This window comes from Asterias amurensis, chromosome 2 (assembly GCF_032118995.1).
Source record: "Asterias amurensis chromosome 2, ASM3211899v1".
In the NCBI taxonomy this organism is placed as follows: domain Eukaryota; kingdom Metazoa; phylum Echinodermata; class Asteroidea; order Forcipulatida; family Asteriidae; genus Asterias; species Asterias amurensis.
The window spans coordinates 21,121,085-21,136,806 of record NC_092649.1 but is presented as its reverse complement, the minus strand read 5'-3'; the positions used below and the strand labels follow the sequence as shown (position 1 = coordinate 21,136,806).

At 40.8% G+C, this 15,722-nt stretch overlaps 2 protein-coding genes across 2 annotated transcripts; both read left to right on the top strand.

Moving 5' to 3' along the window:
* The first annotated feature begins 6,379 nt into the window (after window positions 1-6,379).
* LOC139933825 (uncharacterized) lies at window positions 6,380-8,413 on the top strand. The gene has a single exon (XM_071928039.1). The coding sequence runs from the start codon at window positions 6,380-6,382 to the stop codon at window positions 8,411-8,413; it is 2,034 nt and encodes a 677-aa protein (XP_071784140.1).
* Window positions 8,414-12,538: 4,125 nt separating this feature from the next.
* On the top strand, window positions 12,539-15,103 carry LOC139954255 (uncharacterized). The gene has a single exon (XM_071953974.1). The coding sequence runs from the start codon at window positions 12,713-12,715 to the stop codon at window positions 14,204-14,206; it is 1,494 nt and encodes a 497-aa protein (XP_071810075.1). The 5' UTR covers window positions 12,539-12,712; the 3' UTR covers window positions 14,207-15,103.
* The last annotated feature ends 619 nt before the right edge of the window (window positions 15,104-15,722 follow it).

The following is a 15,722-nucleotide window of genomic DNA, read 5'->3' as shown; positions in this document are numbered from 1 at the left end:
GAGTGTGGTCGTTCGATTAGCTCTTGTCAGGGGCTCACCCGAGTGAGCACCGCGGGGTCGACCCAGGGAAGCACGAAAGCACCCATTATGAAAAAAGGCCTCTCTGTTATTTTGTTTTCACTTTTAAGTATTTATTTTACATAGGCCTATTAGTAAGTTTTAGTTTATTATTTCTTCAGACGAAATTGCAGACTTTGATCGGAATAAACAGGTAGAGAGTCAAATACTATATAATGGCTCTGAAAGACTCTTGAATGTTTAGGTCCTCTTTAAATCTAAACCTCCGCAAATTCTACCCTAGGTTAAGGTTCCATTTCCTCGTATTTTCAATAGATAGCAAACTAACCGATTATTTGCATAACAATATTTTACCGGCACTGTTAAAGCGCATTGATGCATGGTGAATAACGGAATTATTCACCGAGCAGCCACTGACCGAGATCACCATGCAACTGACGGACATCTTGCCTTCCGATCATCATCCATTCAAAAACAAGAAACCCTCTAGGTTCTCTGATAAGGCACTTACGATTCCACGGGGTAAGTTGCTTTTCCTTGTCTTCTAGGGACAGAAGTGGCACGTCGTGACCGAGCGGTTAACAACAACGGTGTCCCGGGGAATTCTGTCCGCCGGGGATTCGGTTCCCATTCGGGAAATTAACGTGGGCTTGAGGAGGAGTCAAAAGAGGGCGCTATTAAAACAGTTTGCACAAAGGTTGCAAAATATTCATGGGGGGGACCGAATCTCCGGGGGGGGGGGGTTAATATCCGGACACACCGGACTCAAGCTCTTGGGTTTCTGATCAGTAGAGAGTGCGTTCGAGTCCAATTGTCACCACTGAAAGACACTTAATCACAATGATTCGTCCTTCGGATGGGACGTTACGCCGTTGGTCCTCTGTAGGGATAACTTTCCGTATGGCGCCACCACTTTTTCACTTATTTTTACAAAAAGGGATATATCAATCAGGTAAATTAGATACTATATTATTTTATTTCGAATGAAAAAGTGGTGGCGCCATGCGGAAACTTTTCCCTGTGTAGTGTAACGCATTTAAAAGAACACAGTGCACTTATCGAAAAGAGGAGGGGTTCGCCTGGGGTTGGTCAGCAGCATGTACCACCGCACCTAGTAAACCATTGCTAGTGAGATTTTAGGTCTCATAATAGGGGACGCAATATGATTCTCAAGAGCAATATTGTTCAAATCAAATCTTGGTCCATTCTATCGGTGTTTCTTATACGAAGAATCCTTTCACCATCTTGTACGCGTCGACCACTTAATAAACCTATCTAGTAGGCTCCGCTCACGACGCACGTGTGAGCAAGAACACGCAGGGTGCTCTCCAATGCCTTTCTGCACAGCTCTGCCGCGCGCGCCAAGCATACGTGCACGCATGTAGGACCTCATTTGTCGGACCTTCGTTGCGTTGTGATTTGTCAACTCGCATTTGGGCGGAGCTTAATGGAAGCATATGGAAGGCACTGTGAAGAGATAACGTAAGTACGAACATTGGAATTGCTTGGCAACAGACAGCGTATAGGATAGAGTGAGATGGAGAATTGGTGAAGAGGCTGTCGCTAGACGAGACGAATTAGGCACCGTGCCAGAACACGTACAAAGTAACCTCATCCCCACAGAATTTTCCATACTAGACAACTATAGATCTACGTGGGGTCGATGACCACTGAGTAGTGTGAGCAGATGGTCAGAGACAAGTTCTGATTGGCGCCAGCGAGAAGCAACAGGCGTTTCCGCCTGTAGTTTCTGCTGAGTGATAGAACTGTTTAACACGCTTACGTTACCATAGTAACCACTACGGGGCGTGCCCCATCAGTGAGATTATCAAACAGATAGCAATATTTTTAATTTTCTTAATTAGTCTCATGCTTCACCTGGCGCTTGTATGATTTTGACTTCCTTTTAAGTTTTATTTCAGCTGTATTTAAACACAAAATATACAATTGACAGCTGTTGTTTTTTTTTCTTTATAAAAAACAACTTTGGATGGCCCTATTACAGTTTCATTTTATTCAGACATTTATGATCCATATGCATAACTTTCTTAAAGGCAATGGACACTATTGGTAACTACCCAAACCAATTATTAGCATAAAACCTTACTTGGTAACGAGTAATGGGGAGAGGTTGACAGTATAAAACAGTGTGAGAAACGGCTCCCTCGGAAGTGACGTAGTTTCCGAGAGAGAAGTAATTTTCCACGAATTTGATTTCGAGACCTCGGGTTTAGAACTTGAGATCTCGACAATCAAGCATCCGAAAGAACACAACAACTGTGCAGGGGCGTCAATCCGTCTTGAAGTACCTAAAGAGCAACTCAATTATAGCTTCGTTGTACCCATATTGTTTCTGCATTCTAATGCTCAGACGGCGTTTCATCCCTATCATCACCAGACCTAAGACACAAGTTTTCTGGGGCTAATCTGTCAGAATGGAACAGATAATCTGTAAAATGTGAGGCAGCAGTATAGAACCTTTTGTGTTGACAGAATCTTCAAGTGCGGATCTATAAACCAAGGTTATGGGGAAAATCTGACCATGGAACAATCTAGTTTATTGCTCCATGATCTGACAAAGAGTGAACTCACGAGTGGAAAACCTTTACGGCATGGGTCCGAACCCGCTTAAGGGCTCGGACATTTTTTGCATTCTAGATGCTCTATGCTGCAATCTAATAGGCCAATAACAGGCATACAGAACGGAACAGAACATCTGAAAAATGTGAGCAGCAGTAGAACCTTTTGGGTTGACAACATCTTCAAGTACGGATCTATGAACCAAGTTTTAGTGGAAAATACTGTCAAATACTGAGCACGTGAGTGTGAAACCTTTACGGCACGGGTCCGGGCCCGCTCAAGGGCCCGGGAAATTGTTGTGTTTTTAGATGCTGTGTGGTGCAATCTTTAGACCATTTAGCGGCCAAATGGCTAACGAAACAGACCAATGAGCTGAGTGAATATTTGTGTTCTAATGCTCCACAGTTCCTCAGTGTAAAACACGATTTTCATAATAAAGGTAGTCAAACGACATGGGGAACATTGATACTGTGTCCCCCACCCTTCGAAAATGGGGTGGGGTGGTGTGGGGTACACGTCCCTTCCACTCTTTCAAGGGGGAGGTGCAAATCTGTCAACGATGGAGCATGCGTGTGAGAAGCCTTTACGGCTCGGGGTGCGGGCCCGATTAAGGGCCCGGGAAAATTTTGCATTTTAGATGCTTTGTGATACAATGTAGGACCAATTTAGAGAAGGGATATTGTGTCATCCTTTGCCCACAGGATTAATGCCCATATAGGGACACAGGGTTTCGTCTTACACAGTGCAAAACTTGGGCTTCATGATAAAGGTGGGGCATTTTATATTGTGTCCCTCACCCTCCAAAAGGTGGGGGACATGTCCCCCTGTCCCCCCTCCCCCTGATTGACACCCATGCAACTATGAGTGACAAGGGTGTTTTTTCTTCCTACTTATCTCGAAACTTCGACGACCAATTGATCTCAAATTTTCACAGATTTTTTTATTTTATACATAATAAAAATGTTGAGATACATCAAGTGAGAAGACTGGTCTTTGACAATTACCAATAGTGTCTGGTGTCTTTAAAGACACTGGGGTCGATTTCACAAAAAGTTATACTAAAAACGTATGTATGGTTCTAAGTAAGGACGAGTAACTCGTCCTAACTAGAGATAAGACTAGTCTTAAATCTTTGTGAAATCCACCCCTTGACACCTGTTCGTAATTGTCAAAGACCAGTTTGCTCACTCTTTATACTTTAATCTCAACTTATGCATAACAAATCTGTGGAAATCTCATTCTTAAAGACTCTTGACACCTTTGGTAGTTGTCAAAGACCAGTCAATTATTACTCAATTGGTCATCGAAGTTGCAAGAGAATAATGAAAGAAAAAACCTTGTTGCACCAATTTTAGTGCTTTCAGATATTTTATGAGAAATTACTCTTTCTCAAAACTAAGTTACTTCAGAGGAGCCGCGGCTCATGGTGTTTTCTACAGTCTTGCCCAGTCTTTATGATAACCATTATTTTGAGTAATTATTATGCCAATAGTGTCGCCGTGATTTAATGAACAAAAAGAAGTAGGCCTAGGCTAAGTAAGAAGTAAAAGAAAGCGTTTAAATAAGCAACAAGGAAACGATCAATCAGAAAATTGACGGGGAATATCTTTTAAGTACATGCACTTGAGAAGCACCCCCCTCCCCCCGTTATGGAAACAAAAACACAAAAGGTCTTGGCTTGACCTGTAATTATACATGAAGTTTCCTTAGAAACGAAGTTCGATCATGGTTTAGTTGTCTTTATTTACACTCGCAGATGTCACAATCAATCCCAGTATAGACTGAGTCATCAGCCATACAATGACACGCAGTACTTAGTTTGCTGGCCTGTGTTTAGCAGTGGGCCGTTAGCAGACCTCCTTTTACAGTTTGGACATTTTGGGTGAAACTCAAAGGTTAGCCGGAAATCAATATTTCCTAATTATAAACTTGTCATATAGTTAGCAAGCAGGGGGCAAGTGACATTATAGACAGTCGTGTCCATTGCAATCAGTCGTGTGTTGCTTTGCACTTCATTAAGTTCCATGCAACCATTTCGTTCTGCTTGTGGATATACTTTGAAGAAGTTTGAGTTGTTGGTCATCTTTGTTACAACTTACCATGAAAGGCAGTTGCAGTCTCAAATGAATTAGGTAAGGTAATATAACACTTTTTGTAGGTTTGCAGATCTAGAATTTGACAGCCGGAAGTAAATTTTTACTGAAATATTTTGCCAGTATGGGAAATGCACGAAGCTTAGTTTTCTGAGTTAGTTATAAAAACCCTCTGACGTAGGCCTATTTAAACTTTGTGTTACCATCGTTTGTGTAAGTCATGTGGTAAAATGATGTGCAAAAAACAACAAAGGGAGCAGATCACGAAGAGAGTTTAAGCAAATTGCACGTGATCGTTTTTTCCCCTTCCAGGGTGTTGTGTGCCAGATTTTAGTCTTTATTTGTTTACTCATTTTCTTTAAGTTTTGTGTAAGTTTCATACAGAGTTAATAGTGGCGTAACTAGACATTTCCAATCGGTTGGCCTGAGTGATGGGACAAAAACGTAAAAGTGTTTGGCTGATGGTGTTCGTGTTTTTCCTCCTTTTCGGGAGTGCATTTGCTTTCTCCGACTATTATTGTGCATTCCTTCGAACTCATGAGGGTAAGCAAAACTCCCACCCGGACGCTACTGATGGTAAATGCATAATGCGTACGAGAGATGAAATTGTGAATCATTCGTACATCTTCAATACATTGATTGTGAAGTTTTAAAGTAAATTTTGAGATGTTACCTGATCTTACTTTACCACATCAGATAATGCCTATATTAATTGTTTAAATGGCCGCGTGCTGTTTCATCATCCTTACCGACCACACCCTTTTGAAGAAAAAAATGTACGGTACATCCAGTCGTGTCTATTTCCCATTGATATCAATGTAACCAAACCGAGGCTGAAATAAAAACTTAGTCTGGTTCCTATTTGCAAAATGATTATTGGCAATCATTTAGTGTTATTCGATGTCAAGGAACATGACCAAGATGAAAACATCATGCACTCATATCAATGGGATGTGCTAATCCATTGCTCGTTAAGAACAGCCATCTCACAGAGGATGACTTTATCTTTAGTCACTAATGTCCTCATCAACATAATATAGCTGTCGACACTGCCTGTTTCAGTTTGTCTCTCATCCTAGTGTCTGGTAACTCTCTGTATAGACATACAGAACACTCGCCAATGTAGGGGTTGGCATACACGCATAATGCATTTGTCGTGCATCTTACATTTACAAAATGTTTTAAATCAAATTCCGGAATCCAGAATGTTCACCTCTCATTCTCAACTGCATGGACTAAAATTAAAGCACAGTTTGCGGAGACGGAAATAAATTAAGCTCCAAATACAGGGAGTTTATCAAACAGAACTGTATTTTTAAACCAAAATGGTTAACTCGTTGTAATAATCTATTCTTGCAACATCTCAAGCAAGGCGTACATTCTACTACGCCATACCATTGCTCGTTGCGTTCTTCGACACGCGGGAATTTAGTTTGTGGGCCCAAATGTGACAATTGTTTGGCATGAACCTGCATGTATTATAGAAAGGCCTACACTTGATTGATTCCTTAAACGTTCTTGTTTTCTTCTATGTCTAAATGCAGATGATACTCAGTCGTCCTTTCAAGAAACTTATGTGAGTAAAACGAGCGATGACGTCATCAACATCTGAATCATCGCATCAAATCAAACTGAGAAATCGACTGATGTCATATTCATCGGATTAAAGCAAAGAGCAACAAACAAGTATGATATCGTTTAGAGAAAGTGCTTATTCAGTCTTTTTATTGGCGCTAATATTCTTGAGTCTTGTTATAAGCAACACTGCTATATCTTGCCCAAATAGATGTGTCTGTCGACGTGGCTTCGAGGTAGACTGCGTTGGTATCCGTACTGCACGGTTACCATCTGACCTCCACTCACACACACGTATTCTTCTCCTAAGTTCCAACTTCATAACCTCCATCAATGAGGAATATTTTCATGAACTTTCAGACCTGAGTAAGTTATACCTGGACGGGAACAGAATCTCGCGGATTCCTGATTTCTGCTTTCGCCACCTTGAGGTGTTAAAGATACTTCTGCTGAGAAACAACAAGCTTGTTACCATATCGACATACACCTTTTATGGGTTGGTTGGTTTGATGGAGCTGGATTTACAAGGGAACCGGATAACTTCCATAAGTAACGGTGCTTTCGATGAATTGGAAATGTTGAAAGTATTGCGCTTGAATGACAACAACCTTAAAGCCAGTGTTCCCCCTGGAGTATTATTTGGATACCCCATGAGCTTGATACACCTTGATATCTCAAATGTTGGCATGACGTCCTTTCAGCAATACATGTTCTCACAGCTCGGCAATCTCACATTCCTCAACGTGAGTTTCAATGCGGGTATCCCTTTGCACACGCCTTCTTATTTCAGCAGCCTACATCGACTGGACACTCTCGTCATGCAAAATTGTGAACTACGCTATTTAGATCCGTGGGTTTTTGTTGGCCTCAACAACTTAGTTGATTTGCAATTGGATTCCAATTCCCTCGAAGCACACTTACCATTGGCGTTACTGAAGAACATGGTCTACCTTAAGCGCTTGAAACTAAACAGTAATAACTTGATACATCTTAATGAGAAACTATTCGATGCCAACAACAGGCTGGACTATGTACAAGTGGCAAACAACCCATGGCATTGTGACTGCGGACTGCTCGGGATGAGGGCACGTTGGCCAATGCAACCGCCAATCTTCCTACGTCACAGGGGATTCGTGTGCCAGTTTCCGGACGCTTTACGTGGTAGAGATCTATGGAGCGTGCCTCTTCTCGAGATGTATGAATCCTGTGCTGCTACCATTTATCAAGTGCTGACGATTACTGTGATGTCTGATGATAGAAATGCACAACATATACATTGCCCTGTCCCTATCATGCCTACCACAGCGTCGCATCTAACTTGGTTCACTCCAATGGCAGAATATATCACTTTTCAAACACACATAAATGGCAATGGTTCATTGAAGTTCATACCCGCGCATAAACTTCATGAAAACGGTACCCTCGAAGTCGAGAGGATTCAATCCGGGACGTACATGTGCTCCGTGTCGTTTGACAATGGCTCCCACCAAATGGGCATTGTCAATGTGGAGGTTGCTCATCCACATATAGAACCAGAGTTAACTGAACCACCTGAGGTCAATGTCATTGAGAAAGATAGTAAGAATAATGCCTTAATAGCATTCCTCGTGCTTTTTGTGTTGGGGTTCGTAGTTCTAGCTGTTGTAGCTATACTTCGCCTGCGCCGTGGCCGGTTTCTATCCATACAAGGGAAGTCCCCATTGATTTCAATCGCCAACATACGCTTCAAAGCCAAGACAACTCGACCTACAAGTGAAAGCGTGACGTATGATTACGCGTACGCACATCCCCGAGCAAACATTGATCTTGCTGATGAGGAGAATGCGTACGCAGTCGGCCCTCTCTGGCAAGATCGACAACAACTCACAGGTGTGTCGCATATGAGACCGCCATCAAAATCAATGCATGAAAGAGGTCCTAAATACTACAATGACTGGGTTCGTAATGCGCTGCCCCGGGCGTCTAATTCCTTCTCCATGGGAGAAGTTAATGGGTACATCATACCGAGTCAGGTAACTGCTTACTCTCTGAGTGTTAAATCTTGGAAGCAACGATTGCATAGGAAGAGTGAGCATCAACAGCCATTGACTAAGCAAGCAACAATCAGACCAGACAGCGCCAATAATCGGTACCTCGAAGTTCTTTAATAGTGCCCTGAAATGTGTGAATATGATTTTTTGTAAAAATATATATAATGTGTGAATGTATGCAAGATTGTATATCAATATGTAAATCTTACCCTTTAAATTTTAATTTATATGGAAATAAGTATATTTTTAACTTATGTTACTAGAAGGAAAATAAAAAGGTAGGTAGGAACTAGTTGCTAAAACTGAAATCATTAAAATTGCGGGGATTATATTTCTGTGTAGAATGTAGGCCTATATAACGTGTTTGGAGTCGGTTAGTTTATCCCTTGGTATTACTAGATACTAGTATATTGCTACATTGCCAGTTATCAATTTGGGTCTAAAGTCAGGTCTGTTGCGTATGGAATTGGAGCCAAGTTTTTTTTATGGGTTTGAAGCAAAGTAGGTTGAGACAAAGTTGGTTGCTGTACTTTTGTCATTAGGATATTCAAAAGGTCATTAGCATAATCAATTATGTCATTGACATAATTCAATTCCAACAGGTGGCTGTATTCGTGATCAGCATTTTAAACTTTCCGGGAAGCTTTGATTTGCCCCCGGGATGTTAGGCGTCAACGTAGCACACCGTTTTGGTCTCAAACGCTTAAAAATTAAAGGCACTGGACACTATTGGTAATTACATAAAGTTATAAAACTTACTTTGAAATGAGCAATGAAGAGCTGTTGAAAGTATAGGTTTTCTCGGTCAATTTCGGAAAATGATCAGCCAATTTAACCACCAACCTATTCTATTTCGCGCAAAACCGAATGCTACTCAAAAGGGTCATTCGATTTAGTTTTGAGACTAGTCAAATGCAATGTTGCGTCATTCGAATTAACAAATTAATCATTCAATTTAACAATTCATCAAAGCAGCATTCAAATTCGCAGACGCTTCTTGAGGCGTATGTGTCACGAAAAAGAATGACGATACGCTAAATTGAACAGAGTGCTAAAGGAATTTGACACAACCCAAAACGAAATTGAATGGCCGAATTCTGAATTTGAAACGCAGTAACAACTGGAGAGGCAAAACAGCTTTAATTTGATCGCATGAAAATGAAATTGACTGCTCACTTGCCGAATTTGACCGAGAAAACCTATACAACACATTGTGACAAAGGGCTCCCTCTGAAGCAACATCAGTTTTTAGACGTTTGTATTGTTATGCATATGTTGGGATACACCAATGTCAAATTGACAATAACCAAAGGTTTCAAGTGCAATTGAACAAGGAAACGAACAAAATAAATGGCTGACTGATTATGACACTGTTAACGTACAATAATTTTGTTAAAGGAACACGTTGCCTTGGATCGGACGAGTTGGTCAAAACAAAAGCGTTTGTAACCGTTTTTTATAAAATGCATATGGTTGGAAAGATGTTTTAAAAGTAGAATACAATGATCCACACAAGTTTGCCTCGAAATTGCGTGGTTTTCCTTCTACTGTGCGAACTAACATGGTCGGCCATTTATGGGAGTCAAAATTTTGACCCCCATAAATGGCCGACGTGTTAGTCGACGAGGTAAAAGGAAAACCACGCAATTTCGAGGCATGTTTGTGTGGATCATTGTATTCTACTTTTACAACATCTTTCTACCCATATGCATTTTATAAAAAACGGTTACAAACGCTTTTCAAAGACCAACTCGACCGATCCAAGGCAACGTGTTCCTTTAAACACAATTTGGTTAAAAGGGGGTGAATATTGGCCTTAAATAATTATTTCCGGTGACCAACACGACTCACCTTGGTCGTTCGTGAAGCAATTCCTGGGGTTAACACGTGTCATTTGACCCGGTTTACCCATCAGAAGGGAAGCTATACGCCAACGCACCCATATTAAATGAAGAATACTCATTTACTAAATATAAAAAAAACTATTATGAAAATACTACTGATAAAGAAACAGTGAAATAAAAGTTGAATAGATCATTGTAACTTGAATATTGTAACTTGTGGCGCCATGCCCTACTCATTTTTTGCTAAAATAGGTTTTCTCGGTCAAATTCGGCAAATGAGCAGTCAATTTAATTTTCATGCGTTCGAATTAAAGCTGTTTTTGCCTCTCCAGTTGTTACTGCGTTTCAAATTCAGAATTCGGCAATTCAATTTCGTTTTGGGTCGAGTCAAATCCCTCAAGCACTCTGTTCAATTTAGCGTACCGTCATTCTTTTTCGTGACACACACGCCTCAAGAAGCGTCTGCGAATTTGAATGCTGCTTTGATGAATTGTTAAATTGAATGATTGTTTTGTTAATTCGAATGATGCAACATTACATTTGACTAATCCCAAAACGAAATCGAATTATCCTTTTGAGTAGCATTCGATTTTGCGCGAAATAGAATAGCTTGGTGGTTCAATTGGCTGCTCTTTTTCCGAAATTGACCGAGAAAACCTATATTATAGGTTTTCTCGGTCAAAAGTAAAGCTGTTTTGCTTCTCCAGTTGTTGCTGCGTTCCAAATTCAGAATTCAGCTATTCAATTTCGTTTTGAGTCGAGTCAAATTCCTTTAGAACTCTGTTCAATTTAGCGTACCGTCATTATTTTTCATGACACACTATACACGCCTCAAGAATCGTCTGCGAACTTGAATGCTACTTTGATGATTTCTAAAATTGAATGCTTATTTTGTTAAATCGAATAACGCGACATTACATTTGACTAATCATAAAACGAAATCGAATTACCCTTTTCAGTAGCATTCGATTGCGCGCTAAAAAGAATAGCTTGATGGTTAATTGGCTGCTCATTATTGCCGAAATTGACCAATAAAACCTATAGCAAAGCAATTTGTCAAGCCGTATTTCTGCTTAACAGCTTTATGAAATTGGGCTTTGATAACGGAGGCCAATGTCTATTTTTGAAGTTAGATCTATCAAACGATTTAAAAAATAAAAACTGTGGCTATTTTGGTTTATTTGATGAGATTATTTCCGAGAAAATACATACATGTGGGGAAAGAACTTAATGTGTTGTCAAATAATATTAACGTTAATTGTTGATACTGAGGGAGCCCTTTGCTCACACCATTGGTGACAGGGAAGTTTGTGGCTTGATAAGTTTTGTATGGTCTTTGTGGCATTATCATAAAAAAGAAGCGGGACATTACATTGGATCAGGAACTCATTTTCAATTTTTTCTTCTTCTTTTTGGGGGTTTCTTTATGTGATTTACTTTGGCATTCTGATTTGTGTTGTGCGTATCTTCGTTGTGCTTCATTTGCTCATAGCGCTACGGAGTCTGCAGCCGATTTCACGAAACTCTAGGATTAATCCTAACTCGAGTTAGGACGAGTAACCCGTCCTAACTTTTTAGGATGGGTTCAATGCTTCCTACATGTATTTGGATGTGGGACTCAACTCGTCCTAAGTACTGAAATTAATGGAGTGGTAAAATGACAGTTGCAGTTGATCATGATTCGTTGAACAGGCCCGATACTTACAGGAGGCGGCTAACGGTTGCCTCCATGCGCCCTGGTCATTGCCTTGGTGACATTGAAATGATACAGTAGAAGTTTACAATTTCCTCGTAAAGTGCCATTTACCGATGAGAGCATGCCTTGGTGCCATTGCTCTTTCAAAACGGGAGCATACAAAATGCCCGTATAGGACGGTCACTTAAAACAAAATGAAATTGGTCCGTTCGTACAAAAATGCACACTGTACATCAGCCGTCCACACAATCATTGGTAGGCCTACACCATTTTGCGTCTCCAACGAGTCTGAAAACCGCTTAGCAGATATTTTCTTAATAGCTTAATAAAATATTTGAATACAGGTTCTGCAAAGAGTACTGATACTTTTTTTCTCGTCATAACTTTGGTGTGTTTGTAAGAAGTTCAGTGTACCCATACTTTTGGTTGTGCACACGTGCAATTTGCACGTGCAACAATAAGGACATTGCACATTGGAAATGGTCAAGTTACAACGAGATTGTCATGTGGCCAATGGTATGTTTGATCTAATTTTCTCACTTTAATTTCAGTTTCTGTTTTGCACAAGAAGTGCTTCGTGTGACAACAGATAATGTAGCTTTCCGGAAACCGGCAGTTGTGTTCAATAACATGTACATCCGGCCGGTTAGGACGTATTTTGCCTTGAGTTTTATTTCAACCATTTGAGGGTTAATACAGCACTCCATTATGTCACCTCCTGTCATGATTGTGGTATCACGGCTCCTTTGTGACAATATCTCTCTGTGTGACACTTGAGTGATCACGGCTCCTTTGTGACAACCTCTCTCTGGTCTGACACTAGTGTGAACGGTCAAGTGATACTCGGCAATGTAACAGTAGTCATCCTTTATCAATATGTCTGTTCTGAGTAACCAACTGGAGTTGAGGTGCATTGTTATCGTTTCGCTTCTTTGTTTCCATGCTGTCAGAGCGATCACTATCAACAGAACAGTTGAAATCAACACCAAAGAGGTGGACAGCATTGTCCTGCACTGCCCGGTAGATACACCGTCTGGCCACCATGATGAAGCCCATCTCGTTATACAGTGGATTACTCCAAAGTTTATGTTCGTCTCCGAGACGTCTATCGACAAGGACAGTGGAATGTTCATAGGAGACCACAGGTTGAAAATAACATCAAATGGTTCGCTGGTAATTCAGCCACTCTGTTACCCCGACTTCGGAGATTATCAATGCATTGTATATAGATCGAGTACAAACGGTACCCGACTATTTATCTCGGATGCAACGGTGTCTTTAAAACTGCACGAGGATTTAGCAAACGAGTTTAACTGTAACTTGACAGTATTTGCCGACTCAAGCAATAATTACATTACGACCACGGTAGGAATAGTGTTGTTTATAAGTGGCGCCATTTTTGGTATTGTGTCCGTGTTTTGCGTGTACTGTACAGTACAACGATGTAAGTTAATGTTTTACCGCAAGACAGTTGCACGGCTTCGCAAAGGTAGCGTTCATGAACTATCTGCCCGAGCTGGTTCAGTTAAGAGTCAAGTCAAGAAAAATTCCACACACACAAATGTCGCACCTGAAGATCCCAAAGAAGCCTTTGTTATGTACACCAACCCACTACAAGATGAGCCTGACTTCCATGGGTACATGGCTGATCCATTTCCCCCATCTCCACCACCGAGGTTACAGACCCAAAACAGCAGCCTGGCGGTCTCGCAAGAGTTTCGTATAACACCCGGTCTAGCATATGCAATTCACGCAAGCTCACTTCAAGAGCTCCACACTACTGGCTGTGACGATCCGCGTGATCGACCCCACACTTGGAATCCAAAGAACCGATTAAAAATAATTGACACGCATCCGATGGGTGTCAAAAAAGATCGAGCACATGACAGTCCTAACGCGAAAAACATTCAAAAGAACCATATTTCAACCTCGTCCTCAGTAAAAACGCCAACCTCTTCTTGTGACTATGAAAATATTACTTTTGAACATCCATCATTGGTAGTTGAATCGGAAGACATGTACGAGGACTCAAAGAGCAAATCCAGTGATCCTTACCTCATGCCGTTGAAGATACACCGGTCGCTAGTAGACTTCCCCCTACCCCCACCACCACTGACATCGTCTGAGTGTTTAGGAGCGGACAGTTGCTCTCATGCAAGCCTACCGCTACCACCGCTACCATTGGACAATGATACTTGCGACCCACACATTATAAACACAGCCAGCAAGGGATGTATTTTAACATTGCAAAATACATGGCCAAAGCGTGTGTCATCGAAGAGAAGATATCACTCCATTTCAGGACTGGAACAACCCGATTACCTGGAAATAATAGCATCAGCAGACTGCATACATCTCAATAGTAATTAGGCCTTGATTTCAGGCATTTCTTCGACAACTTTCAATTTTTTCACAACTCAATGTTTTAACAAACATTCCAAAGAATTGTTTCGGCTGTAAGACTGCCATTTTCAAAAACATGGACTCCAATTAAAAAATGGCAAACATTAATGCTTATTTGAACTGTTGGAATCGGCAAACATTATTACCCATGTATAGCCATTTGAAAAGATTCTATGCCTCTTCTTTCAAGTTTTGTGGTATTATATCAGAATTGGCGTCCATTTTGAAAAATGGCTGCCAATGCAACTATAAGTAAGTGCACGAATTTTCCATTTATCCGCAAGACTGTTAGCGATTTATTGGTTTCCAACAGGTATCAGGCTCATAACGATTCGTGTTTGTGAACCATGTAAATAGAAGTGCGAAAATCCTATTATATAATTATGTTAGTTTCCTGCTTCAGCTAATTATAGTCCTATTTCAGGCCACAGTTTGTACATGTACATCTTTTTATATTCTTCCTTCGCTATGTACAAACCTTTAAAGATGAACTCAAACTTTTCCATCAAAGCAATTCAGTAGCCAGACTAACATTAAACCAATATCATAGAGAGTTCACTTTGAACACTTCCGGGTCAGTTATTGATCCGCATCCGGGTTCCGTGGGGCCTGACCCATTATGGATCAGTTTCTATGGCCTGGGGTCGATTTCACAAAGAGTAAGGACTAGTCCTAACTTAGGACTAGTCCTACGAGATATAGTCAGGACGAGTATATGGTCCTAACTCGAGATAAGACTAGTCCTAACTCTTTGTGAAATCCACCCCTGGATGTGTAAATGACCCAGCAATTGGTCAAAACAGCAATTAACCTTATAATCATCTATTTGAGAATAAAAGCCAAATTTGCTGGCATTGCAACGACTACCATGAAATCTGAATAATTTATACCACAGTAAGTTGTTCCCTATACTGAGGCCTACCGGTACCTTGTGTTTTGAACTTCTCCTTATTAAAGTCCAGGGTTTGAAGAGCATTTTAATAATGTACCGCTAAATAAAGATCAATGTCACAAGATCAATGGTAACGGTAGCATATTGCTGCGATCGCTATCGTGCACTGTAAGAAATATCCGTCAAATTTACGGCACTTTACCTGGCAGCTAGGGTGGCAGGTAAAATGCCGTAAATTTCACGGTGGAAGTTTTGTAAATTGTGCCTTGAAGGGGTAGTTTGCAAAACTTCCACCGTGAAATTTACGGCACTTTACCTGGCACACTAGCTGCCAGGTAAAGTGCCGTAAATTGTACGGATATTTTTTACAATGTACGTACAACCTTGGATGTACCATGTACGTACACGATCGTGTACGTACATAATACGTTTTGATGTATCGTGTACGTACACGATAAATCCAAACTTATCGTGTGGCATACATACGCTTCCGTACTTATGCCTCATTCTGCTTCCGCCAGCCTCTACCGGTCTGTTCGAATCCAGGTATGCTTCCAACCGGTCATCAAACTATAAATGTTTCAAATTACT